Consider the following 26100-nt stretch of genomic DNA (forward strand, 5'->3'; position numbering starts at 1 on the left):
GCACGTGGCGCTTTTGGTGCAGCCCCAACTCACTCACACTCAGCCCTGGGCAGTAAAAATCGCGGGTTTATTGTGGTTTGTGCCCGAGGCAGGGGGGCTCTGCTCTCCCCGAGGGGCTCTCAACCCCCTGGGTCCTCGTCCTCGCTGCTGTCCCCGTCCTCGCTGTCCTCGGCCAGCACCGCGGCCAGCGGGGTCCGCGCGGCCACGAGCACCAGGTTCCGGGGAGAGAACAGGGGGTTGAAGAGGGGCACGAGGGCACAGTGGAAACCTGGGGGAGAGCAGAGGGAGTGTCAGAGAGAGGGTCGTGAGAGAGGATCAGAGCAAGGAGAGGGTTAGCAAGGAGAGAGAGGGTCGAGAAAGGAGAGGAAGAGGGTCCAGAGGAAGGAAAGCGGGGTTGGGAGAAAGGAGACAGGACAGGGAGGGTTGGGAGAGAGGAGAGGGAAGATCAGGAGGATTGGCAGAGGGAGGTTCAGGAGAGAGAAGGAAGGTCAGGAGAGAGGAAAGAGAGGGCCAGAAGAGGAGAGAGGGACCAGGAGAGAAGAGAGGGAAGGTCAGGGAGAGGAGGAGAGCTGGCAGAGGAAAGAGAGAAGAGGGAGGATCAGAGAGAAGATTGGTAGAGAGGATAGGAGTGAGAAGAGAGAGGGCCAGGAGAGAGGAGGAAGAGGATCGGGAGAGGGTAGAGAGGAGAGGGAGGGCCTGGAGAGAGGGAACAGGAGAAAAGAGGAGGAGGATCGGGAGAGAGGATCAGGAGGGTGGAGAGGAAAAGGAGGGTTGGGAGAGAGGAAAGAGAGGGAAGGAGGGTTGAGCAGAAGGAGGGTGGAAAGAAGGTTGGGGGAGAGGATCGGAATGAGGAGAGGGAGGGTCAGCGAGGAAAGAGAGCGTGGAAGAGAGGGAGGGTTGGGAGAGAGGATCGGAGGGAGAAGAGGGAGGGAAGGTTGGGAGAGAGAGGGTCAGGAGAGAGGAGGAAGAGGGTCAGGAGAGGGAAGAGAGGGGGGCCAGGAGAGAAGGGGGATCGGGAGAGAGGGTCGGGAGGGTGAAAAGGAAGGGTCAAGAAGAGGAGAAGGAGGGTTGGGAGAGAGAAAAGGGAGGAGAGGGGAGAGCTAAAAAGAAGAGAGGAAGAGAAGGTCGAAGAGAAGGAGGGGAGGGGGAGCCCCCGGTGCCCACCTCGCTCCCGCAGGTACAGCAGGCGGTCGAGCAGCACCAGGGTCTCCACGACGGGCGCCAGGAGCTGCTTCAGGGTGCAGAATGCGAGCACCTTGTGCTGCTGCTCCAGCATGGCCTCCACAGCCCCCGAGTCCAGCGGGACCCCCGACGGGTCCAGCCCTGCCAGGCGCAGCCCCAGGCGGGCGTATCTGGGGGGGGACGGTCACATGGGGGGCTGGCAGGGTCCCAGGAAGGGGTCCCCCCTCCCCAGACTCCCCAGGAGGAGGGTCCCAGAAGGGGATCTGCCTTCCCCAAAATCACTGAGGGCCAGGAGGGGATGAAAAAGAGGGTCCCCCTCCCCAAATTCACAGGGGCCCATGAAGGGTTCCAGAAGGGGGTCCCCCCTCCCCAAACTTATGAGAAGGGTCCCAGGAAGGGGTCTTTCCCTCCCCCAAATCACTGGGGGCCAGGAAGGGTCTCAAAAAAGAAGGTCCCTCCTCCCCAGATTCACAGGGCCCCAGGAAGGGTTAATAAAAAGGGGTGTCCCCCCTCCCCAAACTCCTGAAGAGAGTCACAGAAAGGGGTCCTCCCTCCCTAAAATCACTGGGACCTGGGAGGAGATGGAGAACGGGGTCTCCTGCTCCCCAATATCACAAGAAGGGTCCCAGAAGAGGGTCCCTTTCCCCCAAACTCGCTGGGGGCCAGGAGGGTCCCAGAAGGGGGCCCCCCCTCCCCAGACTCACTGGTGGAAGCCGAGGGCGTGCGCGTTCCTGCCCGCCTGCAGGCCCAGGTGCCTCTTGGCAGGGTCGGCGGCCTGGATGAGGCTCTCGAGGGCGGCGCGGTAGCAGTGGGTGCACAGGCGGGCGCCGCCGCTGCGCAGCCGCCCCTCGTACTCCTCCCGCGCGTGGCACGCGGCCTCCCGCGCCCGGTACGACAGCTGGTGGCCCGGCAGCGCCGCCACCGTGGCGCTCAGGGGGTACCCCGGCGGGGGGCAGCCAGGGGGCTGCGGGGCGGTCGACACTTTCATGTAGCAGCAGCCCACGGAGGCCACGGCGGCCACGGCGGGGCTGCGGGCGAAGTGGCGCAGCAGCGCCGGGCTGAGGTCGCCGCAGGCGTGGAGCCCCGTCACCAGCACCGGCCCCCCGTCCTCGGAGCCCCCCGGCCCCCCCAGCGGGTTCTGGGCGGCGGGGTCGGGTCCCGGTGGGTCGGGGGGCAGCAGGAATTCCCCCCAGGGAGCGGCGGGGTCGAGGCGCCCGGGGACGTGGCGCGGGGCGCGGGGGGTGAGGGGCTTCGCGAGGTGGTTTGGGCGGCGCCGGGGGTGCCCCCCGTGCCCCGAGGCCCCCGTTTTCTGCAGCTCGCGCAGCAGCTCCCAGTCAAAGCACTTGGCCACCCCGGCCAGGCGGCCGTCACTCTCCACTGCTGTGACCGACAGGCCGAGGCCGAAGGACAGGAAGCGGGAGAGGTGGCCCTGGAAGGGTGGACACGTGCTCAGAGGGGGTGGGAGGATCCCCCTAGAGCCCCCCTGTGCCCCCCCACCGTGTGCTCTTGCTCTCACCTGTCCCGCTCCGACATCCACCACACGCTGGCAGCCGGTGCTCTGGCTCAGCCGCCGCAGCAGCTGTGGGGACAGGGGGTGTTGTGGGGCTGGGGGGGAGCTGGAGGCTTGCAGGGGAGGCAGGGGGGCACCCACCTTGCCGAGGCGTTGGATCTCGTGCTGCTTTTTGAGCTTGATGTGGCGGCGCAGCAGCGGGTGCAGGCGGGGGCTCTGGCGAGGGGTCCCCCACGGGCAGCCCCGGGGGAAGGCGAGGGCCCGGGCGGCGGCGGCGAAGGCCAGCAGGGACAGGGGCCAGGCAGCCCCAGGACCACCATGGCCCCCCAGGAGCCCGGCCAGCTGCTGGGGGGTGGCACTGTCCAGGGCGGGCTGCCAGGCCGGGGGCAGCTGCGCCCACAGCCGCTCGGTGAAGAAATCCTGCGGGAGGGGGGTTAGTGCGGGGGGCACGGCTGGGGTACATGGCCGAGGGGGGCCAGGGGAGATGTGGGGACACTCACGATGACGAAGGCGTCGATCAGGGGCCGGTAGAGGCTCAGGAGGTGGATGATGTCAGCGGCTCGACGCTGCTCGGGTGACTCCTCCAGGTTGCTCCGGTGCTCCAGCGGCTGCCCCGGGTGATCCAGCTGCTGCTCCAGTGGCTGCTCCAAGTGATCCCGCTGCTGCTTCTGCTGCTGCTCCGGGTCTGGCAGCTGCTCCGGGTGCTCCTGCTGCTGCCTTGGGTTCTCCAGCGGCTGCCCCGGGAGCTCCGGTGGCTGCAGGATGAGATGGGGAGCAGCTGCCATGGCAGCACCTGTGGGTGGCAGAGGGAGGGGGTGTCAGCCCTGGAGCTCTGATGTCACCCTTGGGGCTCTGACGTCACGCTGAGACATGTCCCCTGGCACTCTGACATCACTGCAAGACGCGTCCCTCTGGGGCTCTGATATCACCCCAGGTCTCACCCCACCTCCCCCTGGCTGTGCCCATCAACGTCCAGCGGTCGTAATACGTCAGCAGACCGTGACGTCACGCGAGGATGCAATAACCCCCTTCCGCCCCCATGACGTCACGCGGCTGTGACACCCCCCTCCCTGACGCCATGACGCCACCCAGGGGCGCCGCTCGCCCTCGAGCACCTGCGACTTCCCCGGGCCGGCCGGGACACCGGGCAGGCCGCGACACCCCCCCCCCGGGCCAACGCCGGTGAGCTGTAACGTCTCTTTCGACGTCACCGGTGACGTAACGCAGGCGCGAGTGGTGCTACGGAGCCGCGGCCGCCCGCGCGCGCCGCCCGGCGCGGGCCGAGCTCCCGGCGCGGCGCGGCCCGATGACGTCACTGCTGTGAACGGGCCGGCCACGTGCCGCCCGCCAGCTTCCGGTTCCGGGCCGCGGAGGTGAGTGGGGGGGGTGGGGCCGGGGGGTCCCGCGGTCCGTGCTGGGGGTCGTCGAGGAGTCCCGGGTGCCGAGGGGTCCCCGGTGTCGCTGCTTGGGGCGTCAGGAGTCCCCGGTGCCGGGGGTGCCGGGTCCCGGTGTCGAGGCGTCTCCCGGTGCCGGTGCTTGGCGGTCCAGGTGTTGGGTCTCCCGGTGCCGAGGGCTCTCCGGTGCCGGTGCTTGGGGTGTGGGGGGTCCTGGGTGTTGGGGGTCCCCGGTGCCGCTGTTGGGGGTCCTGGGTATCGGGGGCTCCCCGGTGCCGCGGCTCCCCCGCCGCTGAGCCGCCTCCCCCCGCCGCAGCAGCCCCGTCCCGCTTGCCCCGTCCCGCTTCCCCGGTCCCGCCATGGGGGATTTGATCCTCAACGTGGACTTGGCCGCCCCCGAGCGCCGCCCCAAGAAGGAACGGGGCAACCGAAAGCACCAGAGCTTCGTGCGGCGGCGGCGGGAGCTGGAGCGCCGGGGGGTCCTGCGGCAGAAGCAGCTCCCCCCGAACCGGGGCGGGCCCCGGCGGACCCCGGCGAAGCCCCCCCCGTCGTGCCCTAAAGAGAACGGCTCTGCCGGGACCGGCGTTCCCTCCAACACCAAAGGGAAGGGTCGGGGGGCTGCCGGGGGCGCCCCCGAATCCACCGGCGCCCCCTCGGCGCCCCAGAACGGCCGCGCAAAGACCAAGGGCAGGGGTCGGGGGGCGGTGGCCGGAGCCCCCCCGGCGCCCAGCAAGCTGCTGGCGATGGACTGCGAGATGGTGGGCACGGGCCCCGGGGGCCGGACCAGCGCCCTGGCCCGGTGCAGCATCGTGTCCTACGACGGGGACGTTGTGTACGACCGGTACGTGCGGCCCGAGGCGCCCATCGTGGATTACCGGACCCGCTGGAGCGGCATCCGCCGGCAGCACATGGACAAAGCCGTGCCCTTCCAGCAGGCACAGCGGCAGGTGGGCGGGGGGGCGGCCTGGGGGGCTGGGGGAGCGTGGGAATGGGGCTGGGGGAGCGTGGGAATGGGGCTGGGGTCTGCAGGTCAGGGGAGGGGACTGGAATGGGGGGGGCTCAGGAGTGGGAGTGTGGGGCTGGAGCTGTGATGGGGGGCTCAGGAGTGGGAGTAGGGGTTGTGAGGGTGGAGGAGGGGTGGAAATGGGGATGGGGGATGCAGGGCCAGGGTCTGCAGGTTTTAGGATGGGACTGGGATGGGGGGTTGGGGGCACAGAGCTGGGAGTGTTGGGGGGGGGAAGTGGGGCTGGGGGTGAGGGATGTGGGGCCAGGGCTGGGATGGGGGGCTCAGTGGGAGTGGGGGGGCTGCAGGGTGAGGGGTGTGGGGCTGGGTGGGGGGATGCAGGACTGGGCTCTGTGTCTCATGGGCTGGGGGATGGGGGGCCAGGGCTGGGGGATGGGGGGCTGGGGGTTGGGAATGCTGGGCCGGGGGTGTGGGGTAGGGCTCTGCAGCTCGGGGGCTGGGGCCAGGGCTGTAGGTTGTGGGGTGGGGTGGGGGGCTGAGGGGTGGGGAGCTATGGGGTTGGGGGTGAGGGGCTGCCCAGCTGGAGTGGAGAGTGCGGGGTAGGGATTGTGGGCTTGGGGTGGGGGGCTGTGTAGGAGTTGGGGGGGGGTCTGCAGGGCTGGGCTCTGTCTTGTGGGCTGGGGGACGCTGGGTCAAGGGTGGGGCTCATGGGGCTGGAGGTGTGGGCTGGGCTCATGGGCTGGGGGTGGGGGGCCGAGCTCTGCGGCTCAGGGGCTGTGGGGGGTCCAGAGCTGCCCTCTGCAGCACTGGGATTGTGCCCCCACAGTGCCATTCCCACTCAGCCTGGCAGTGGGGCTGCTCTGTGTCCTTGTGGGGCAGCTGCTTCCCACAGAGCACAGAGGGCACTGCCAGGGGTCTTAACCCCCCCCATCCCACCCTCCCCCGTGCAGGTGCTGCGGATCCTGGCCGGGAAGGTCGTGGTGGGCCACGCCATCCACAACGACTTCAAGGCGCTCCGGTATTCCCACCCCAAGGCCCTCACCCGGGACACGGCCCGGATCCCGCTGCTGAACCGCCGGGGAGGCTTCCCAGAGAACGTGGCCGTGTCCCTGAAGCGCCTCACCAAGGCCCTGCTGAACCAGGACATCCAGGTACTGCTGCCAGAGCCCCCCGGGAGATGGGGACCCCCTGTGCCACGGCAGGGTGACAGTGGGACGGGGGGACATCCCTGGGTTCATGTTCAGGGTACCCCAAGTTCAGCTGCTGCTGCCAGTCCCGTGCCTCAGTTTCCCCTTGCCTGGAAGGCAGCCTGTGGGAGGGGGAACCCTCAACTCAACCCCTGCAGCCTCAGGGGGGCTTTTTCCTGCTCTTTTTTCTTTAATCTCTATGCATCCCCCCCCCACAAGTTGCCTACAACCTCAAATTTGCCTGTACCTCCCCTAGCTCTCTACATCCCCCCAAATCTGCCTGTACCCCCCCAAATTCCCTGTATCCCCCCAAATCTGCCTGTGCCCCTAAATCTACCTGTACCCCTCAAATTCCCTGTATTCCCCTAGAGCTGCCTGTACTGCCCAATCTACCTGTACCCCCCCAAACTCCCTGCATCCCCCCTAAATCTGCCTGTACCCCTAAATCTGCATGCAGCCCCCCAGAGCTCCTGCACCCCCTAATCTCCGTGCATCTCCTCACCCGAGCTGCGTGCACTGCCCCACAGCTGTCTGTATCCCCAAATCTGCCTGTACTCCTAATTCTGCCTGTAGCCCCTGATCTCCCTGCATCCCAGTTCTGTCTGTGTTCCCCCAATTCTGCTTGCACACCCTTAAATCTTCCTGCACATCCCCCAGTTGCCTACACCCCCTTATGTTCTTGCATCCCCCTACCCAAGCTGCCTGCACTCCCCTAATTGTAGCCCAGATTGTGCCTGTAGCCCAGATTGTGCCTGCTCCCCCTGAAATGTGGAGCTGTGCCCACGCTGTGTCTGTCCCCACAGGTGGGCACCAGCGGCCACTCCTCGGTGGAGGATGCCCGAGCCACCATGGAGCTCTACAAGGTGGTGGAGGAGGAGTGGGAGCAGCACCTGCGGCAGAACCCGGAGCAGGAGTGACACCCCACCCAGGGGGGCCCAGAGTGATGCCCCCAGCCTGGTCCTGCATCCAGAGCAGGCCCAAAGTGACATCCCCAGCCAGCTCTTATGCCTTAGGGGGTCGTGGAGTGATGTCCCCAGCCTGTCCTGTGCCCTGGGGGAGCCTGGAGTGATGTCCCCAGCCTGTCCTGTGCCCTGGGGGAGCCTGGAGTGATGTCCCCAGCCTGTCCTGTGCCCTGGGGGAGCCTGGAGTGATGTCCCCAGCCTGTCCTGTGCCCTGGGGGAGCCTGGAGTGATGTCCCCAGCCTGTCCTGTGCCCTAGTGGGGGCCCAGAGTGACACCACGAGCCTGGTCTTGCCCCCAGAGGTCCCGGAGCCCTGGGACGAGCCATGAGTGATGAGGAGCTGCCCCATCCATGAATGTCACAGGGCCAGGAGTGATGTCCCTCATCCCTGAGCCCCCCAACGTGCCTTGTGACGCTGCTGTTCTGCTCTGTCCTCCCCAGAGGCATGGGGAGAGCCTGGGCTGGTGCCTTCCCAGAGGGTGGTCTTGGGTCCTGCACCCCCAGAACAGCTCGGGGAGCTGCGGGGGGTCCCGATCTGGGGCAGCCCTCATCCCTGGGGGATTTGGGAACGGAGCAGGCTCCTTCCCTTCCCAAAAACTACCTCTGCCGGCGCCGGGAGGAGGCGTGGGAGTGGGTGGGAGGCGTGGGAGTGGGTGGGACTCCAGTCCCACCGGGAAGTGCCTGCTCTGCTGCGGAGCCGATCCCGTCGGTGCCACAGTTGCGAAAGGGGCCGGGACGAGCCCGGGCACGGGGAGCAGCATCTCCCCCATCCACCTTTCGGAGCCCCCCGTGCTGCCCCGGAGACGCCCCCAATACCGGCGGCTGCCCGTGCCCTGAACGCGCCCGACCCTGCCGGGGGGCTGCTTTGAACTGAAAGGTTTATGTGCGAGATCCCAATTAAAAAAGAAGTGATTAACGAGCTCTTTCCTTCGGCGGGGAGTGGGGAGGAGCCCCCCGGCCTCGGTGGGCGGGAGCGGGGGGGTCCCTCACCGGGCTCCGGGGCGCTGCCGTCACCCGCCACCCGCCGACATCTGCGTCCCGCCGGCTCTTCCTCCGGCTCCTCCTCACGCCGGGGACGAGCTGGCCCCTTCCCCGGCTCTGGGGACCCCCCTCCCGCAGCCCCTCTTCTGGTTGAACCGCCGGCGGGTCTCCGGTGCTGTTGTACCGGCGAGGCCGCGGCAGCCCCGGGAGCGGGGCCGGGGCCGGGGCCGAGCCCGCAGCCGCCCTGGGGGCTCCCCCCGCCCGCGCCGGGCTGGACGCGGCCCCGAGCCCCCGACGTGCGTCACTTTTTCCAGCCTTTCCTCGTGTTTACGTGGCTCCGCTTGGCTCGGGGCGGCAGAGCCCGGGGGGGGGGGGGTGTCTTGGGGGGCAGAACGCCGCAGTGGGGAGGCCTTCCACCTTTATTTGGGGTTAAATACGCAGATTTGGGTCCCCACCCCCGCAGCGCCGGGGAGCGGACGCCCGAGCATCCCACGGGTCGGGAGTTTGCGGGGTTTTATGGGGGCTCTTCCCTCCCGCTCCCGCCTTTGCACACCCGTCCCTATGGCCCGGGTGGGGGTGGGAAAGCCGTCAGAGCCCCAAAATCCAAAGGAAGGTGGGAGCGCGGGAGGAGCAGGCGGGAACCTTTGTGTCTGTGCTGGGTTTGGCGGTGATTAGGGGCTTTACAGCGGTTATAAATGGCCGGTCGTTAAAGGGGTTTATGGCCCTGGAAATGAGAAGCAGCCGGCCGGGCCCCCAGCCCTCAGCGGGCGCTGGATGCGGCTCGGAGTCCTGGGGGCTTCGCTTGCATCCCAACCTGGAGTCCCTCCGGATGGGGCCAAGACGGGGGCAGGAGCAGGGTCCCAGAGCTAAGGAAGAGTCCTGGGGCAGGTGCTGGGGCCGAGGAAGGCTCCCGGGGCTGGGGAGGGTTTGGGGCTAGTGAAGGGTCCTGGGGCTGAGGAAGAGTCCTGGGGCTGGGGCAGGGGCTGGGATTGAGGAAGGGTCCTAGGGCTGGGGCAGGATCTGAGGCAAGGTCCTGTGCCAGGGAAGTGTCTCAGAGCTGAGGAAGGGTCCCGGGGCCAGATCCTGGGACTCAGGCAAGGTCCTGGGCCAGGGCAGGTTCTGGGGCTGGCTCAGGCTCCTGGGACTGAGGAAGGGTCCTGGGCAGGGACTGGGGTTGGCTCAGGGTCCTGGGCCAGGGCAGGGTCCTGCTGTGGGGGCACAGGCAGAGGCCTTGGGGCACGTGGGCTCCCTCCTGCCCCACAGCCGGGGGTCCCGGCGGCCACGGGGCCGGGGCCGGACTCGGTCGCGCCGTCCAGCTGTGTTTCATTTCCGCAGCGGCCGTGGCCGTGGCCGGAGGGGGGGGAGGAGGAGGAGGAGGGGGGCGTCCCGCCAGCTGGGATGGATTTGCAGGGACTTGGGGTGGAGGCGACGGGCGACCTGCCCTCACTCAGGCTTCACCCCCCCGGCCCCACACATTGGAGCCCCCCCCGTCCCCTCTCCCGACATCGTGAGAGGCTGATGGGGGGGGGGGGGCGTCAGGACGAGCCCCCGGTGGCCTTGGCTTCTGTGCTGGGTGTGGGTACACGTCACCCCTCCCGGGGTGGATCCCGGGCACCATGGAGGGGGAACATCCCCGAGCAGCCACATCCTCCCAGGAGGGGCTCTGGGGCACCGGCAGCGTTTGGGGGAGGGGGCCCACGGCGGTGCCAGAGCGGGAAGGGAGTCGTGCCCGGGCTGGGGGAGCTCCCTGTGGTTTGCGCTCGGGATTTCTGCGGTTTCTGAGGATTTCTGCCGGGAAGGGGGACGCAGGCGGCGGCCGCTGCCGGATGTTTCCAGAGGCCGAGCCAGCTGCTGCTGCCCAGGCGCTGGGACGCGGCTCCCTGCCTGCCTCCCAGAGAACCCGTGTCCTTCCCGGGGGTCACTGGCGCTCCGGGGGGGTTATTTGGGGCCAGTGGTTTGCCTGCCCACCCCAGGGCTTTGCTGGGATGGGAGGGAGGGAGAGAGAGGAGGGTGGAGTGCGAAGGCTTTATCCGCCCTTCCCGGCAGAATCCCTTCCAGATGTGGGGCCGCTGGGGCTGGCGTTCACAGCCCCACTGGGTCATGGTGCCCAGCGTGGGGTGAGGGGGACGAGGGTGTCCGGAGGGGGTTGCAGACAGATCCCACCCCAGCCCCCTCCACCCACTGCTCTTGGAATGGGGCTTCTTTTTCTCCCTTCGTTCCCTAAACTTTAAGCAAACATGCAGCATCACCCCTGCCGTGGCTCCGGGATGGGGGGGATGCAGCTCCTGCCCCCCTGGGGTGAAGGGGTTGGGGTGACCTTTCTCCAGCACCCCTTCCCCGAGCCCCTGCAGCTCTGCCTGTCCCTGTCCCCTCTGGCATGGCCCCGGCGCTGCTGTAGGTGAGGTTATGTCAGCACCTGGTGAGAAATCCTGTTCTTCGGGGGATTAGGGACGCGGCAAGCCGGGACTTGGCTCGCCGGCCCGAGCCGGAGGTTCTGGGGGCACGGGGGGGATGTGGCCCGCAGGAGGGAGGCGACGGGGGCTCTGCTGGGGCCTTTTCACCCCAATCCAGAGCAGAAACCTCTCTCCTTCCATTCCAGAGTTGCTGCTGCTGAACCAGAAACACCATTTCTTGCTTTTCTTGCCCAGAACCGGCCCCGCGGCACAACCTGCCCCTTCCCGCGGCGGTTCCCAGGGGAGAGAAACCTTGGGAAATCCCTCAGCGCTTGTTACCAGGGAGGGACCGAGGGTTCACCCGAGGGGTGAATCCATCCCCTGGGCTCTGCCACAGCCCCCCCCAGCCCTGCACGCACACGTGTGTGCACAGACACGTGTGTGTGTGTGTGTGTGTGACCATGTCAAGTCACTGGCCTGTGCCTGTACTCGTGTCCACACGTGTGCACGAGCGAGCACGAACACCTGCGCACATGTGTGTGTGAGAACATCACCCCTGTGCAAACACACGTGTCCTGTGCACACGCGTGTGCCCCGCTGTGTCTCCAGGGCTGTGCACCGGGCTGTGCCACTTGGGGGGTTGGAGGCAGGTTTGGGGGCACAGGGAGCTCCAGTGGGGGGTGCAGGAAGCTTTGGGGGTACAGGCAGTTCTGGGGGGATGTGGGCAGCTCGGGTGGGGGAACACACGGAGATCAGGGGGTGCAGGCAGATTTTGGCGGGTTCAGGCAGCCCGGGTGGGGGGGATGCACAGAGATTAGGGGGTGCAGGCAGCTTGGAGGGGTAGGGGCAGAGTTGGGGGGTGCAGCAGCTCCAGGGGAGGTGCAGCACATTTGGAATACAGGCAGTTCCAGGGGGGCGCACAGAGATTAGGGGGGTACAGGCAGCTCCAAAGGGAGTGCAGGCAGATTTGGGGGGGTGCAGCAACTTGGGGGGTATAAACGGCTCGGGGGGCGATGTGGGAAGTTCAGGGGCTGAACGGGCAGATCAGGGGGATGCAGCAAGCCGGGAGGGTGCAGGGAGATTAGGGGGGTACAGGCAGCCTCGGGGCGGGGGGGAGGACAGGTAGACCAGGGGGTGCCTCTCGCCCGCATCCCCCTGGGCAGATGGGGGCGGGGGGCTCCCTCCGGGGTCTCCCCGCGCAGGTGAGCGCGGAGCCCCCGCGCCGGGGCCGGGGCCGGGGGGTGGGACCAGCCCGGCGATAAAACGGCGGCGCGGGCGGGACGGGACGGACGGACGGAGGGAGCGAGCGAGCGAGCGAGCGAGCGAGCGAGCGAGCGAGCGAGCGAGCGAGCGAGCGAGCGAGCGAGCGAGCGAGCGGCGGGGCCGGTGCTGTTGCCGGTGCGGAGGGAGCGGCGGGTCCCTCGAACCGCTTAGTCCCCCCTCGGTTCCCCCTCAGTCCCCTCCCTGTGCCCCCCCCTCCCGGTGCCCCCCACCCCCGGCAGCCGCGATGCCCAACTTCTCTGGGAACTGGAAGATGAAGAGCTCGGAAAACTTCGAGGAACTGCTGAAGGCGCTGGGTGAGTGAGCCCGGCTCTCCCCCCCCCCGGGTCCCCCCAGGTCGCCCCCGGGCTGTGGGGGTGCGCAAGGGAGGCGGGGGGGGCCTTCCCCCCATCTCGCCTCCGAGTCCTCCTCCGGCCCGGGGGGTCACAGGGCCCGGAGCCGGGGGACGCCCCCTCCTCCCCTTTTTCACAAAGCTCTCGGGGCTGGTACCCCGCTGGGGAAACTGAGGCATGGGGGGGGCTGGGCAGCACGTCCCGCTCCCCAGGGGTCCCACACGGCCCCCGAGGACCCCCCTCCTGCCTGCCTCAGTTTCCCCACCATGGTGGGCCCCCAAGGCACCTCCAAACTCCTTCGCTCCCCTTCGGCCCCTCCACCCCTCACCCCAAAGGCACCCTCGGGGCTCACCTGCCACACGCAGCCCGGATACGGCCGTGTCCCCAAAAACAGCCCAGGAAGGACCCCGCTGGGTGAGGGTCCCACCCTCCCAGGGCTCATCTCGGGGCCCTGGGGAGCGGGGCTGGGGAGGGGGCCAAGACCCATCGCAGGGGGTGGAACTGGGGGGAGCACAAGCTCACAAGCTCTGGGGGTCCCCGGGGATTTGGGCAGGATCAGATCCAGCCCCTGCACTGCTCCCCTCCGCCTGACCTGCTCCTCGCCAGCCGGGGAGCTGCCGGAGCAGAATATTTTCCAGGTTAGGGGATACGTAACGAATATTTCAGGATAATTATCACTTTCTTGGGTTTCACTCTCGTTCCCCCGTCGCCCCTTCTCCCCCCCTCCGGCCCCGCTGCTGGAACCGGCTCGGGGAAACCTCAGCAGGAAAATAAATCCGCCAACCCCCCCCCTCCTCCCCACCCCGATCCCTCTTCCTTTCCCACGGCGGGATCGGGGGGCTCCTGCCCTTCGCCCCCCCAGCTGGTACCCCCAGACACCCCTGGCAGAGGGTCTGGGGGGGTATCAGACCCCCGGGCTGGCTGCATCATGCCCCCTCTCCTAGTTTTTGCTCCCTTTGGGGGCTGTTTCTCCTTCCCCCCCTGTGCGGGCATCATGTGGGGGGCTGCGTCTGCCCACTCGAGGGTTTGGGCACCCCCCTGGTGTGACTCAGGCCTCGGGGGGAGGGAAGGGACCTGGGGGTGTCCGTGGGGTCTTGGCATGGCCATGGAGGGGACCCCTCAGGGACATGTCCCTCCCCACTTTGTGAGGATTCAGCTCCTGGAGCCCCCCCGAGCACCCACATCCCATCCCCCCTGTGTCCCCACGGGGGAGCTGGGACCCCCCGTGTCCCCCCGGTCCCTGGGGAGCCCCTTTGTGCGGGGACCCTCTCGGGAGGCGCAGGGGGTGTGGCCGGTGCCCACCCGGAGGGTGACACGGGAACAATGTCCCCAAAGAGCAGCTCCCCCCGTGACAGCCGGGGGCTCCAGGACATGATGGATGAGCCGCCTTTGGAGCGGGGACAAAGCCCCAGCTGCCCCGCGGTTGGCGGGGGGGCTGCGGGGGGGACGTGGGACCCCTCGGGGGGGTCACTCGGGTCACCAGGCGCAGAGCTTGGACCGGGGCCCTTGTCCCCGCCGTCACCCCGCGCTGGGTGAGCCCTCGCCCCCGTCACCCCCGTCCTTTCCCCCGGGCTCATCCGGCGCCAACCCCGGGATCACCCCCACCCCGCCTCCGCCAGGTAACGAGAGCCAGATGTGGCCCAGATGCGGCCGGGGGGGCTCGCCCGTCCCCCCATGGGTCTCCTTGAGCCACCTGCGGCGCTCGGGGTGCCCCGGGACGTGTCACTGCCAAGCGCGGGGGCTGCGGCCGCGACCCCCCGTGCTCACCGCGGGCTCGGGGGCGGGGGGCAGCGGGGCCCGCATCGCCCCGAGGGCACCGACCCGCTCCGGCCCCTCCGCGGGGCAGGGGCAGCTCGCCGGGGGACGCTGCGGGAGGGGAGGGGGCAGCTCGGTGCCACCGTGCCCTTCCCCAGGCGTGAACATGATGCTGCGGAAGATCGCGGTGGCGGCGGCGGCGAAGCCGGCGGTGGAGATCCGGCAGGACGGGGAGAGCTTCTACATCCGCACCTCGACCCCCGTGCGCACCACCGAGATCCGCTTCAGGGTGGGCGAGGAGTTCGAGGAGCAGACGGTGGACGGGCGGCCCTGCAAGGTGGGCGCGCGTGGGCACCCGCACACGTGTGTGTTTGCGTGTGTGTGTGTGTGTGCACACACGTGTGCCTTGCGCCGGGGCAGCAGCTCTCCCCTGCCCTGCCACACGTGTGCCTGCACCGCTGCACGTGTGTGCACACTTGTGCCTGCACACGCCACGCTCGCACACGCGTGTTACATGAGAGAGAACACACAGTTCCATGTGTGTGCATATGTGTGCAAGCATGTGCATGTGAGTGTGTGTGCACACGCTTTGCACGAGGGCAGGAGCTCTCCCTTGCGTGTGTCACGGCTGGATGTGTGTGCACAGTCATGCCTGCATGCGTGTCATGCACACACACGCGTGTTACCTGAGGGCAGCAGCTCTGGTGTGCATCCAGGAGTACGTGTGCACACCCACGCACGTGTGTGTGTGCACATACATGTGTATTTGTGTGTACATGTCTCACATGGGGGCAGGAGCTCTCACTTGATGCGTGTGTGCAGTTGCACATGTGCGCACACACACACACACACACACACGTGTCTTTTGTGCCAGGGCAGGAGCCCTCACATGTGTGCCCATGTATGTGTGCCCATGTATGTGTGCACACACGTTTTGTGTGCACACATGTGCACATGTGTTTGTGCACACACGGGTGTTTTTGCACCCACAGCCACACACATGGTGAGGGCAGTCTGCTTCCACTGCCCCCGTGCCTCCGTCCTCTACCCGTGCCCCCCACCCCCAGCCCCTCCCCGTGCCCCCCAGGTGACAAATGAGCCCGGCCACCCATCTGGTGCAGGGGCAAATGGCCCCGTCCCTCCCTCAGGGGCAGTGACAGATGCTCTGGTGCAGTGGGGGGGTGTCCTGCTGGGTGCCCCCCCTCCAAATGTTGCCCTCTCCCCCCCTGCAGAGCTTGGCCAGGTGGGAGAGCGAGAACAAGATGGTTTGTGAGCAGCGGCTGCTCAAGGGCGACGGGCCCAAGACGGGCTGGTCCCGGGAGATGACCAACGACGGGGAGCTCATCCTGGTGAGGGGAGAGTGGGGGGGTCGCCGGGGGCAGCGCCGCCCCAGTGCATGCTGTGAAATTCCCGTGGGGAGGGATGAGGTGGGATGAGGTGGGATGGAGAGGGGGCTGTGCCGTGACCCTGCTTCTCCTTGCAGACCATGACGGCCGATGACGTTGTCTGCACCAGGGTCTACGTCCGGGAGTGACACCCCCTGCTCCGCTGACCCCCCCCACCGCCCCCACCCAGCCCCTCTGACCCACCCCGTGTCCCTTCAGTCCCCTCCGCTCGCCCCCCCAGCCGCGGGGGGACCTCAGCCCAACCCCTTTTTTGGAGGGACACACACGGCTTTCCCCCCCGCCTCCACAGGGCGGGGGCTCTCCGAGAGCAGGAGAATCTCCTGTTCTGGCCCCGCTCTGCTGTGGACGGAGCGCCCGGGGCCTGGCGAGGTGCCGGGGCACGGCGGGGGGTAATGCGGCCCCTCCCTGGCCTTTGGGCTGCTTTGAACTGCTTTGGGTTCGGGTTGCTGTTGGTTCCCGCAGCCCCCAGCCCTGCCCCGTGCCCCCTCCCCAGTATTTATTTGTGAATATGGTACCAGAGGGGAACACCAGTACCCCCCAGTTGGGGCAGTGCCAGGTCCAAGCCCCCCCAGAGTCCAACCCCCCCGCGTCACCTTCCCCTTTTTCAATAAACGTCCTATGACCCCCCCTGTGGTGTCCCTGTCCTGTCCCGGCCCCACTGGCACATGCACAGATCCCTCACCCCAGATCCCGCACCCTGGATCCCACACCCTGGATCCTGCACCTCAGATCCCACACTCTGGGTACCACAGCCCAGATCCCACACCCTGTGTCCTGCACCCTGAATCCCACACCCTGGAACCTGAAGCCCAGATCCCACACCCGGGACCCTGCACCCCAGATCCTGCACTCCAGATCCCATACCCTGGATTCTGCACCCCGAATCCCACACCCCAAATCCCACATCCCAGATCCTACACTCTGGATCCCACGCCCCCAATTCTGCACCCCAGATCCCACACCCTGGATCCTGCACCCCAAATCCCACATCCTGGTCCCACACCCTGGATCCTGCACCCCGAATCCCACATCCCGGGTCCCACACCCTGGATCTGCTCCCCGAATCCCACATCCCGGATCCCACACCCTGGATCCTGCTCCCTGAATCCCACATCCCGGCTCCCACACCCTGGATCTGCTCCCCGCCGTTGCGCAAGGGGCCGGGGGCGAAGGCGGTGGCCGGGTTGGCACATCCTGGCGTGGGAAGCAGGTGGTGACCGTGGGGTGACTGTGGGGCAGTGTGGGGATGGGGTGTTGGGCTCTGCCTCAGCACCGGCACGAGGGGTAGGCAGGAGAGACCCCCCCCGGCTCGGCCGGCGATCCAGGGTACCTGTGGGTGCTGCCCGCCGGGATGCGGCTCCAGGGCTTTCCCGGGGATTCTCGTTAGGTGCTGCCCGCTAATTGCTCTGTGTGGGGTGACATTAATTACCCCGGGATGGGGGCTCAGGCTGCCTCTGTCCTCGGGGCTAAGCTGGGGCAGTGCAGGGAGGGTCGGGGTGCAGGGGGGGCCCTGCCCAGGGTTTGAGGCGCAGAACCCCCCCAAGCCCAGCACAGCCCGACTCACCCCGGGCGGGGCAGGACCCCTCAGCCAGGGCAGCCCCTGAACCACCGTGTGGAAGGTGGGGGGCACTGCCCCACTTCCCCCATCAGCACCGGGGTCCCACTCAGCCTTTGGGGTGATGGGGGGCCCTGAGGGGTGAACGCAGGGGAGGGTGCCAGGACTCAGGGTTGGCTTCACCCCCATGCCCAGGGTGTGATGCTGCTCCCCCCGGGAGCGCGGCCAGCAGCGGGAAGGGTGGAATTACACCTTCCCTGGGGAGGAGGAGGAGGAGAAGGAGGGGGAGGAAGGCTCTGGTATCTCCAGGTGGACACTTGGCAGGCGCCCATCGCCCCCGCCGCCATTCCCAAAGTGCTGCCAGGGCCGCGTCCCGGCTCTCCCGACTGTCCCCGCGCTGTTCCCGGGGGTGGGCGCAGGACTCGCCTCCCCCCCCCCATCTCCATCCAGCCGGCCGCTGCTCCCCCTGGAGACCCCGGGAAAGCCACGGCCGGGCAGGAGCAGCCGGTAATGGAAACCAGCCGGCTCCGACGGCTTTTCCCCGGTTGGAGGAATATCCGCTTTCCCCCGCTGCCCTGGGGACGGCTCCGGTTTGCCTCCGGCTGGGGGGAGTATGGGGGGGCTCTGGGACCCCGAGAGCTGGGGCGGCACGTCTGGATGGGGAGGGTTGTCTGGCTGCCCACACTCCCCCACACAGCGGCCTGGGGGTCCCATCCTGCCCCCGGGTGCTGGGGGTGCAGGGGATGGAGGTGCCCCCTCCCCGCAGCACGGCCGAGGCTCGGGGGGCTGTTCGGCGGCTGCTCCGAAACAAAAGCAAATTCCTCCGAGCGAGGCTGGGCTGGGGGCCGGCATGGAGGGGCCGCGAGTGACCCCAAAACTGCTCTGGGGGCTGTGCCTCCCCTCCCATGGCACGGCGTGGGTGGTGTCGGTGCCCCCGGCGCCTCTAATCCGGCACTAATCCTCCCCTGTGACCCCGCTGGCCCCCGGGCGGCCCCGCTGCCCCCCCGGGCTGGGGAGGGGGCCGGGCTGGCCCCTCGCCTTTCATCTCCGGAGACAAAGCGGGGCCCGGCCCCCTCCCCGCTCTGTGCTCGGGGAATGAATGCCCGACCCTGGGGGGCCCTGGCCCCTCACCCCGGAATTTTTCCATGCGTTCTCTGGAAGCAGAGGCTGGGCCGGGTGTGAGGGAACAGCATTTCATCCCCCCTCCGCCCCGTGCCGGAGCCTTCGAGAGGGAGCGAAGGGGGGGCTTCGTTCCGCCCGAAGGGGGGGATGCGTTGGCTCCTGCCCCTCCCTGCCCGGGCAGGGGGACAGGACTTGTCGGGCAGGTTTGAGGGGGACACCCCCCTCCTCTGGGCCGGGATGCTGGGGGTGGGGGATGGAGGAGCAGGGCTCGGCTGGAGGAATAACGCCCCGCACCCCCCTCAGCCCCACGGCGCTGGAAAGGGAGGGAGAATGACCCCAGCCAGGCTGTGCCCCCCCCGGAGCCGGTGTCACCCCCCGACAATTCCCACATCCTCTGGGCCGGCTGCTGCCCAGGCTGGAGCCCACCCTGGATGGTGCCGAGGGGTCCCAGCTGTGTGCCAGCCCCCCCGCCCCGGGTACCCACTCTGACTGATGACCTGGGGACAGGGATGTGCCAGGCTTGGGGGGGTCTTGGCCCCTCAGCCCCCCCGCTCCTGGAGAGGGGGTCTCTGGGTGGGTGAGGGGGATATCAGTGTCACTTGGGGGAACTTTGGGGGGCCCACGCCGGGCAGGGCTGGGGTGCTGCAGCCACCAGGCCACACGCTGGGGTGGGCTCTGGCACACGGCACGGGGGGCTCCGTCCCTGGGAGGAGGGAGCAGCGCCTTGCCCTCGGCCTGGCAGGAGGTGACCCTGCCCTCGGGGGTGTCCCCGGCTCAGTTCATGCCTTGGGGTGTCCCCACGGCTCGGGGCAGCTCAGGACGCTGGCGCCGCTCAGCAAGGCATGGTCAGCCCTGGGGGGGGGGACGCAGCCAGCCCTAGGAGGGGGGTGACAATCACCCCCTACGCGGGTTCACCCCCTCCCTGCGCCCGCCGGGGTTGGGGGCTGTGCGGGAGCCCCCCGCCCCGCTCCCCTCGGCTGGCAGCCGGCCAGCATTGTTCTCGCCTCCTCCTCCTCCTCCTCCTCCTCCTCTCCCCCTCCAGCTGCATCTGGCGCCGGAGCTTTCCTGGGCTCCAGCGGTGGGGGGGTCTCCAGCCCCCCCCAGCCCATCCTGGTCACGGCTCCCCTGGGCAGGGGGCTGCGGGGCTTTGCCCCTCTTCCACTGTGATGGGGAGTCTTGGCAGCTCCACGGGGAGGAGGATGGAGGGGTGGGGTGCATCTTGGCCCCCAGTGGGGTTTTTTGGGGGGGATTGGTCCCCATAACTGCTCTGTAGCCCAGCTCTGCCCCACGGCACAGCTGGAACCTGCCATGGGGTGAGTGCAGGGCTGAAAAGGGGACGGGCTGAGTCTATTTGGGGGGGGGGGTTGCCTCCATCGTGGGGGCTCCAGGGATGCTGAGATGATGCAGAGGGTCTGCAGGGATAACAAGGGGGTGGGGGTCTGGAAGAAGGGGCTCTGGGGGGTGGTAACAGGGCAGGATGAGGGGCTGGGGGGGATGCAAAGAACCAGGAATGTTTTGGGACAGGGGATAAGGGGGCTTGAGGGGGAAGAAGGTAGAGGTGCAGGGTTGGTGGGGGTGGGTGGGAGGGCCTGGGCAGGACAGGAAGGGGGACAGATCCCTCCCCGAGGCAGGAGGAGCCTGGAGCAGCCCCCAGGGGTGGGGCAGGACAGGGAACCACCCTGTTGTGTAAGGATGGGGAAACTGAGGCACACCCAAGATCAAAGCAGGGCAGAGTCACCACCCCCGGGCTCCAGCTGCCCCACACTCTGCCCCACACACAGCCCCACACACAGCTCCACACTCTGCCCCACACGCTGAGTTGGGATTCGCGTTTAATGCCAAGTACAAAGTCACCCACCCCCCCAAAAAAAAAAAAAAAAGGAAAAACTTCTAAAATTCTTTCAAAAATAAATTAAAGGGAAGGGACGAGTCCCCACCACCCCCTCCTGTCCTGTGCAAAGAGAAAAGAGCCACCCCCTCTGCGCCCCAGGGCCTGAGCCAGGCTCCAGCAAGAAAAGAAACGGGCAAAGCAAGGGGCCGGGGGGGGCCTGGGCAGCAGCCCCTCCACGGTGTGGGGCTGGATAGGGGCATGGGGCAGTGGCAGGGGCCCCGAAGGGGGGCTTGGGGGGGGCTGGGCAGTTCCCCTCCACCCCACACCGGCTCCAGCATAAGCTTGGCCCCACTGGAGCAGATGGGGACACTGAGGCAAGGGGCAAGAAGCACCCCCTCTCCTCCTCTTCCCCAGGCCAGGGCTGACCTTTTCCAGCATGGGATGTGCCTGCAGCCCCAAGCCCCCCCATCCATGGGGCTGCTGGCAGCCGGATCCAGCCTCAATCCCCCCAGTCCCCCGCCCGTGGGCAGTGGCAGTTCCACCAGCGCTGGGCTGACGGGAGGGCAGGGCAGGGGGGCCTCGCCCTGGCAGGGCCGGGGGGCTCCTGCCCGGCTGCCGGGGGGGCGAGGGAGGTGAAGTGCTGTCGGAAAGGCGACCTATGTACATCCCTGAATGTGGCGGCTCCGTGAGTGCCCTCCCCTGCCCCGGCTGTGCCCGGGGGGCTCCGCCCCACCCGCGCTACGAGGTCTGGCACTGGACGTGCTGGCGCATCCCGTCCTCGAAGTCATCCTCGTGATAGGCCTCGCCGGTGTAGGGCCGCCGGCCGGGCCCGCCGTGCGCTGTGTAGTCGCTGAGCTCCACCTCCTCCGTGTCCTCCGTGGCCATCACCTCCTCCTGCGGCGGGAAGAAGGCCTGGAGCTGGCGCAGGCGGTCGGCGGGGAGCCAGCCTGGCTCGGGGAACTTCACCTGGGGACGCAGAGGGGGATGTGAGGTGTGGGGTGGCAACACAGGAAAGCCCAGAGGTTGGGAGATGCCACCCAGCTTCCAGCCCACCTCGAACTGCAGGATGAGCTTCCCCTTCTGAAACGGGCTCCTGTAGACGGGCATCCCTTCGTTGGGGATACACTTCAGGTCCCCAGGCCGGATCACATCACCTGTGGCAGAGGTGAGGGTCATCCCCCTGCACCGGCAGCTCCTGGGCTCCCCCAGCTCCCCCGAGCCCCCCTCCCTCACCTGGCGGGGAGGAGACGAGCAGGGTGCGGTTGTCCAGGGTGCGGATCACCTGCCGGCACCCGCACAGGGCGTCTGCCAGGCTGATCTCCCTCCTGACGATCAGGTCGTCGCCGCTGCGCCGGAAAACGGGGTGTTCCTTCTGGTCCAGGACGATGATGATGTCCCCGGGCTCCAAGCCGGGCACCTGGTCCCCCTCCTCGTGGAAGGTGATTTTCTGCCCGTCCTTCATTCCTGTGGGGAATATGGGGATGGGTCAAGGCATGGGGCAGCTCTGGGGTGACCCCACTCCCCACACGGCTCCATCTCACCTTTATCCAGGTGGACACTGAGGATCTTCTTCTCCCGCACGACCTTGCGGCCGTTGCAGGTGAGGCAGCAGTCCCGCGGGCGGATCCACTCGCCCTGGCCCTGGCACTGGGAACACACCGTCTGGATCTGCTGGATCATGCTGGGCCCCAGCTGGTGGATGCGAACCTCCATCCCTGAGCCGTGGCACTTGGGGCACCTCCTCTGGGCACCCTCCCGGACCCCACAGCCTGTGCCGAGGGGGGCAGGGGGTCAGACCGAGGGGTGGGGGGCGCTGGGGTGGCCCCCAGCCCCTTGTTGAGGGGGGCAGGGGTCATCTGGAGGGGCAGGGGGTCCTGGGGCCCTGCAGCCCCTCGCTCACCTCCGCACTTGCGGCAGATGATGTTCTTCTGCAGGGAGAGTTTCCGTGTGGAGCCGTTGTACAGGTCCTCCAGCGACACCGAGAGCTGGTGCACCACTGTCTTCCCTGAGTGGAGGGGAGAGCCCGGCTCAGCACCCAGCTCAGCACCAGCCTCATGCCACCCCCCATGCCACGGCCACTCAGCATCACCCAGGTCCTCCCAGAGCCAGTCCCGCTCCTTCCTCGGGAATGGTGACAGGGACGCTGACAGCTTTACAGCTTTACTCAAGGCTGGGCGTCTCCAAGCCCGGATCCTGCCGGCCGCCCTGGGGCAGTGCTGGATCCCCAGCGTGGGCCGGGCACGGCTCCCACCCCAGGGCGCTCAGCCACCCTGCAGCTGCTCCAGCCGGAGCTGCCAGGACGCTTCCCTCGGCCTCCTAATTGCCCTTCTATTAAGTCGTGCCACCTCAGCAAGAAGCGCCCTGGAGAGTCGCCCTGTCCCGGTGACCCAGGCCCGAGGCATCCGGACAGTCACCGGGGCGGCCCCGCACGCCCCGCGTCCTGCTGCCGCCCCCGGGGCCCTGCCAGTGACTCAGCCCCAGCCTCGGGGACGGCGGGGGAAAGCCAGGACAGGGACAGGGAAGGGCCCTTTGAAGAGGAGGCAGGTGGAGAAAGTAATGAGGGTGATGAGGAGCCGCGTCTGGCTGCGCGCCGCGGGGTGGGAGACGGCCCAGGGATCCCTGCGGGGTCCTCACGCCCCCTGAGCCAGCACCAGCCCCCTCCCACCCCAGGGTCCTGTCAGGTGCTTCATCCCCCACCCAGTGCTGTGCTCAGTGCCAGCTCTCTCCCACACTGGGGGTCCCAGCAGGGCTGTCACCCCCCAAGCCAGTGTCACGCTGTGCCTGGGCACCGGTCCCCTCCCACCCCAGGGTCCCGTCAGGTTCTTCATCCCCCACCAGTGCTGTGCTGGGACTCCCACTCCAGGGTCCCATGGGGTCTGTCACACCCTGAGCCAGCACTGTGCTGGGTGCTATCTGTCAGCCCCTAAGCCACTGTCACACTGTACCTGGGTGCCAGCCCCCTCCCACCCCGGGGTCCTGTCAGGTCCTTCATCCCCCACCCAACACCATGCTGGGCACCAGCCCCCTCCCACCTCAGGGTCCCACCAGGTTCTTCATCCCCCATCCGGGCACCCCCTCCCACCCTGGAGTTCCAGCAGGTCCTTCATCCCCCACCCAGCACCACATTGGGTACCAGGCCCCTCTCAACCCAGGAGTTCTGGCAGGACCTTCATCCCCCAAGGCAGTGCTGTGCTGGGCACCAGTCCCCTCCCATCCCTGGGTCCCAGTGGGTCTGTCACACTCTGAGCCAGCACCACGCTGTGCACCAGCCTCCTCGGTCCTTGTCCCCGTACCTCTCCTGTCCGCCCGGTTGCGCATCCTCACTCCCCCTCCGAAGAACAGGTCGAAGATGTCCATGGGGGAACCGAAGCTGCCGCCGCCCCCGCGGCTGCCCAGGCCTCCCTCCTTCATGGCCCTCTCGCCGCCGCGGTCGTACAGCGCCCGTTTGTGGGCGTCCGACAGCACCTCGTAGGCCTGGGAGATCTGCTTGAACTGGGGGGGGGAGAGGCGGGTGAGGCCGAGGGGGGCTGGTCGGGGGGCGCCGGGGGGCTGCACGTACCCGCTCGCCCTCGCTGGGGTTCTTGTCGGGGTGGTAGCGCAGTGCCAGGCGCCGGTACGCCCGCTTGATCTCGTCCAGGCTGGCGCCCGGCCGCACGCCCAGCAGGTCATAGTAGCCCGTCTCCTTCACCATCTTCCTTGCCTTCACGTGCTGGGATGGGACAGAGCCATGAACACGGGACCCCCTGCCCAGCCTGGGACACCCTGACCCTGCCCAGGACCCTCTGCCCAGCCTGGGATGCCCTGACCCTGCCCAGGACCCCCTGCCCAGCCCGGGACACCCTGACCCTGCCTAAGACCCTTGCCCAAGGCAGGATCCCTGCCCCTGCCCAGGACACCCTCCCTCACAATGCTTTGAACCCCATTCTCCTCCCTGCACAGCCCCGTCTCAGTTTCCCCCCCTCCCCAGGCATTCCATGGGGCAGGGAGTGACAGCCAGGTGACAGCCAAGTGACAGCCAAGTGACAGCCAGACGACAGCCAGACCCAGCACGGGGGTCCTGTAAGGAGGGGCAGACCTCAAGGGCGGTCGTCACCCCAGGGGGATGCCCCGAAGCCCCTTCCCACCGTGAGGACTCCCCCAAAAACTTTGATCCTCATTCCCCTCCCTGCACAGCCCTGCCTCAGTTTCCCCCTCCCCACATCAGCATCCCGCGGGTCGGGGGGTGTCAGGGGGTGTCTGGAGGGGGTGACATCCCCCTCTCCGGGCGCGGGGGCAGCCAGACCCCGCCGGGGGTCCCGGTAGGAGTTGTGGACCCCGAGGCCGGTGTCAGGGGTGCCCCGTGTGTGTGTATGTGTGTGTCCCCCATCACGACCCATGTGCCACCGCCGATAAGCCCCGCGTGGGGCGGGGACGTGTTTATCTTGCGACACGGGGTGGGGGGGCCGGGGGAAGCGCCCGTGACCCGCTCACGGGTAAATAAACGGCACCGACACCGGGCTGGGTCTCCCCCCGCCTCTCGTGGCCGAGGTCGGGACCCCCAGGGCTGGGTCCGTCCCCTGGGACCCTCGGGGCCAGGACAAGGGACCCCCTGGGCTGGGTGTGGGACCCCCCGGGGCTGGGTCCGACCCGCTGGGTCCAACGCGGGACCCCCCCGGTCTGGCGGCCCCTCCCGGCGGGGGTCGTGCGGCGGGGGGTGTCGGGGGGTGACATGGTGACATCCCACTCCCCAGTCACGATGACACCCACGCCCCACACCGAGGAAGGAGGGGGGGCCAGACCCCCACCCGATGCGCACTTTGGGGGGACGAGGGGTCACCCCGGATTCCCCCTCCCGGGTAACCCGGCGAGCCGCTGACACCGCGGCCGCCGCTGACACCGCCAGGGCGGGGCCGGGCGGTCGCCGTGGGGGCCCCGGGGGTGGGATCGGGGGGTCCCGGGGGGGATCGGGGGTCTCAGGGTCGCCCTCCCCCCACTCACCGCCGCCGCCGCTCCGCCGCCGTCTCCGAACTCTCTGGAAGCCGCGGCCCCGCCCCCGGGGGCCGGCCCCGCCCCCTCGGCGCCGCACGCCGCGCCCATTGGCGGAACCGCCCCCTCTGCGCCCGCCCATCGCCCCGCGGCCCGCGCGTTGATTGGCTAGAAGGCGTTCCCTTCCGTCTCGGGAGGCGGGGTCGCTGTCGCTGCGTTGCGATTGGCTGCGGCGCCGGTCTGGGACTGGCCCCCGGGGTCGGAGTCTCGGCGCTGATTGGCTGGGAGCGGGTGGCCAATCAGAGGGGACAGGGGAACGGGGCGGGCGGCCGGCAGGGGGCGCTGTAGGCCCACGGGGAGGGGGGGGACAGGGTCGGTCCCGGGGGGGTCAGAGGGAGATCGGGGGGACCCGGGGGCGATTCGGGGGGTCACGGGGGGGCTCGGGGGAGACGGGGGGTCCGGGGGGCCCTGAGGGGTCCTGGGTAAGGTCACAGGGGGATCCCGGGGGGGTCAGAGTGAGATCGGGGGCCCTGGGGGGTCCAGGGTAGGGTCACGGGGGGTCCCGGGGGGGTCCCAGGAGGGCCTCGGGAGGTCCTGGGGGAGTCAGAGGGGGGCTGGGGGGTCCAGTGGGTGCCGGGGCAGGTTCTGGGAGTCACGGGGGGGCCAGGGAGTGACCGGGGGGGTCCCGGAGAGGATGCCCCGGGGGAACTCAGGGGGTCCTGGGGCGGGTCCTGGAGGTGTCACGAGTGGTCTGAGGGGGGCTGGGGGGGATGGGAGTTCTGGGGGGTGTCGCAGGGGGGACCCGGGGGGATCCCGGGGTTGCTCTGGGGATCCTGGGTGGGTCACAGGGGGGTCAGAGGGGGGATCGTGGGTCCCGGGGGGGTCCCGGGGGAGGGTTCTGGGGGTCGCAGGGGGGATCGGGGGCGATGGGGGCCCGAGGGGTGTCACATGGGGGGCTGAAGGGGCCCCGGGGGGGGGGTCTGGGGATCACAGGGGGGTCAAGGGGCATTCTGAGAGGGTCACAGGGAGGTCTGGGGGGTTTCGGGAAGGAGTTCTGGGGGTCGCAGGGGGAGCTAGGGAGTACCTGGGGGGTTCTGGAGAGAATCCTGGAAGGCTCGGAGGGTCCTGGGGGCGTCCTGAGATGGTCATAGGGCGGTCTGGGGGGTCCCAGAGAGGGTTCTGGGCGTCATAGGGGGAGGATCCCAGGGGGCTCGAGGGTCCTGGAGGGGTCTGGGAGGTCAGAGGTGGGTTAGAGGGGGTCCAGGGGAAGGTTCTGGGGGGC

General features: G+C 68.5%; 4 protein-coding genes across 6 annotated transcripts; 2 read left to right on the plus strand and 2 right to left on the minus strand.

Annotated features, from left to right (window-relative positions):
- Nucleotides 1–46: 46 nt before the first annotated feature.
- Nucleotides 47–3924, minus strand: METTL25B (methyltransferase like 25B). 3 transcript variants are annotated; one of them, XM_064638410.1, is made up of 7 exons: nt 3904–3924; nt 3193–3485; nt 2834–3112; nt 2699–2761; nt 1887–2611; nt 1165–1352; nt 47–268 (listed from the first exon to the last, which is right to left on the minus strand). In XM_064638410.1, exons 2-7 carry the CDS (start codon nt 3475–3477, stop codon nt 120–122), a joined length of 1689 nt encoding a protein of 562 aa, XP_064494480.1. In that variant the 5' UTR covers nt 3478–3485; nt 3904–3924; the 3' UTR covers nt 47–119. The 3 variants fall into 3 exon arrangements, with proteins under 3 accessions (XP_064494480.1, XP_064494478.1, XP_064494479.1); XM_064638408.1 differs by having other exon boundaries at nt 3808–3918; XM_064638409.1 differs by lacking the exon at nt 3904–3924 and adding an exon at nt 3781–3801.
- On the plus strand, nt 3918–8113 carry ISG20L2 (interferon stimulated exonuclease gene 20 like 2). The gene is made up of 4 exons (XM_064638417.1): nt 3918–4065; nt 4403–5033; nt 6001–6201; nt 7041–8113. Exons 2-4 carry the CDS (start codon nt 4446–4448, stop codon nt 7152–7154), a joined length of 903 nt encoding a protein of 300 aa, XP_064494487.1. The 5' UTR covers nt 3918–4065; nt 4403–4445; the 3' UTR covers nt 7155–8113.
- A 3825-nt stretch (nt 8114–11938) lies between these two features.
- On the plus strand, nt 11939–15967 carry CRABP2 (cellular retinoic acid binding protein 2). The gene is made up of 4 exons (XM_064638422.1): nt 11939–12148; nt 14098–14276; nt 15172–15288; nt 15423–15967. The coding sequence occupies exons 1-4, from the start codon at nt 12079–12081 to the stop codon at nt 15471–15473; spliced, it is 417 nt and encodes a 138-aa protein (XP_064494492.1). The 5' UTR covers nt 11939–12078; the 3' UTR covers nt 15474–15967.
- A 3874-nt stretch (nt 15968–19841) lies between these two features.
- On the minus strand, nt 19842–24916 carry LOC135403967 (dnaJ homolog subfamily A member 1-like). Its single transcript, XM_064638413.1, has 8 exons — nt 24831–24916; nt 23413–23562; nt 23147–23345; nt 21754–21858; nt 21395–21622; nt 21087–21317; nt 20907–21007; nt 19842–20819 (listed from the first exon to the last, which is right to left on the minus strand). Exons 2-8 carry the CDS (start codon nt 23542–23544, stop codon nt 20592–20594), a joined length of 1224 nt encoding a protein of 407 aa, XP_064494483.1. The 5' UTR covers nt 23545–23562; nt 24831–24916; the 3' UTR covers nt 19842–20591.
- Nucleotides 24917–26100: the final 1184 nt, after the last annotated feature.

The sequence above is a fragment of the Pseudopipra pipra genome, chromosome 29 (assembly GCF_036250125.1).
Source record: "Pseudopipra pipra isolate bDixPip1 chromosome 29, bDixPip1.hap1, whole genome shotgun sequence".
NCBI classification, from domain to species: Eukaryota; Metazoa; Chordata; class Aves; order Passeriformes; family Pipridae; genus Pseudopipra; species Pseudopipra pipra.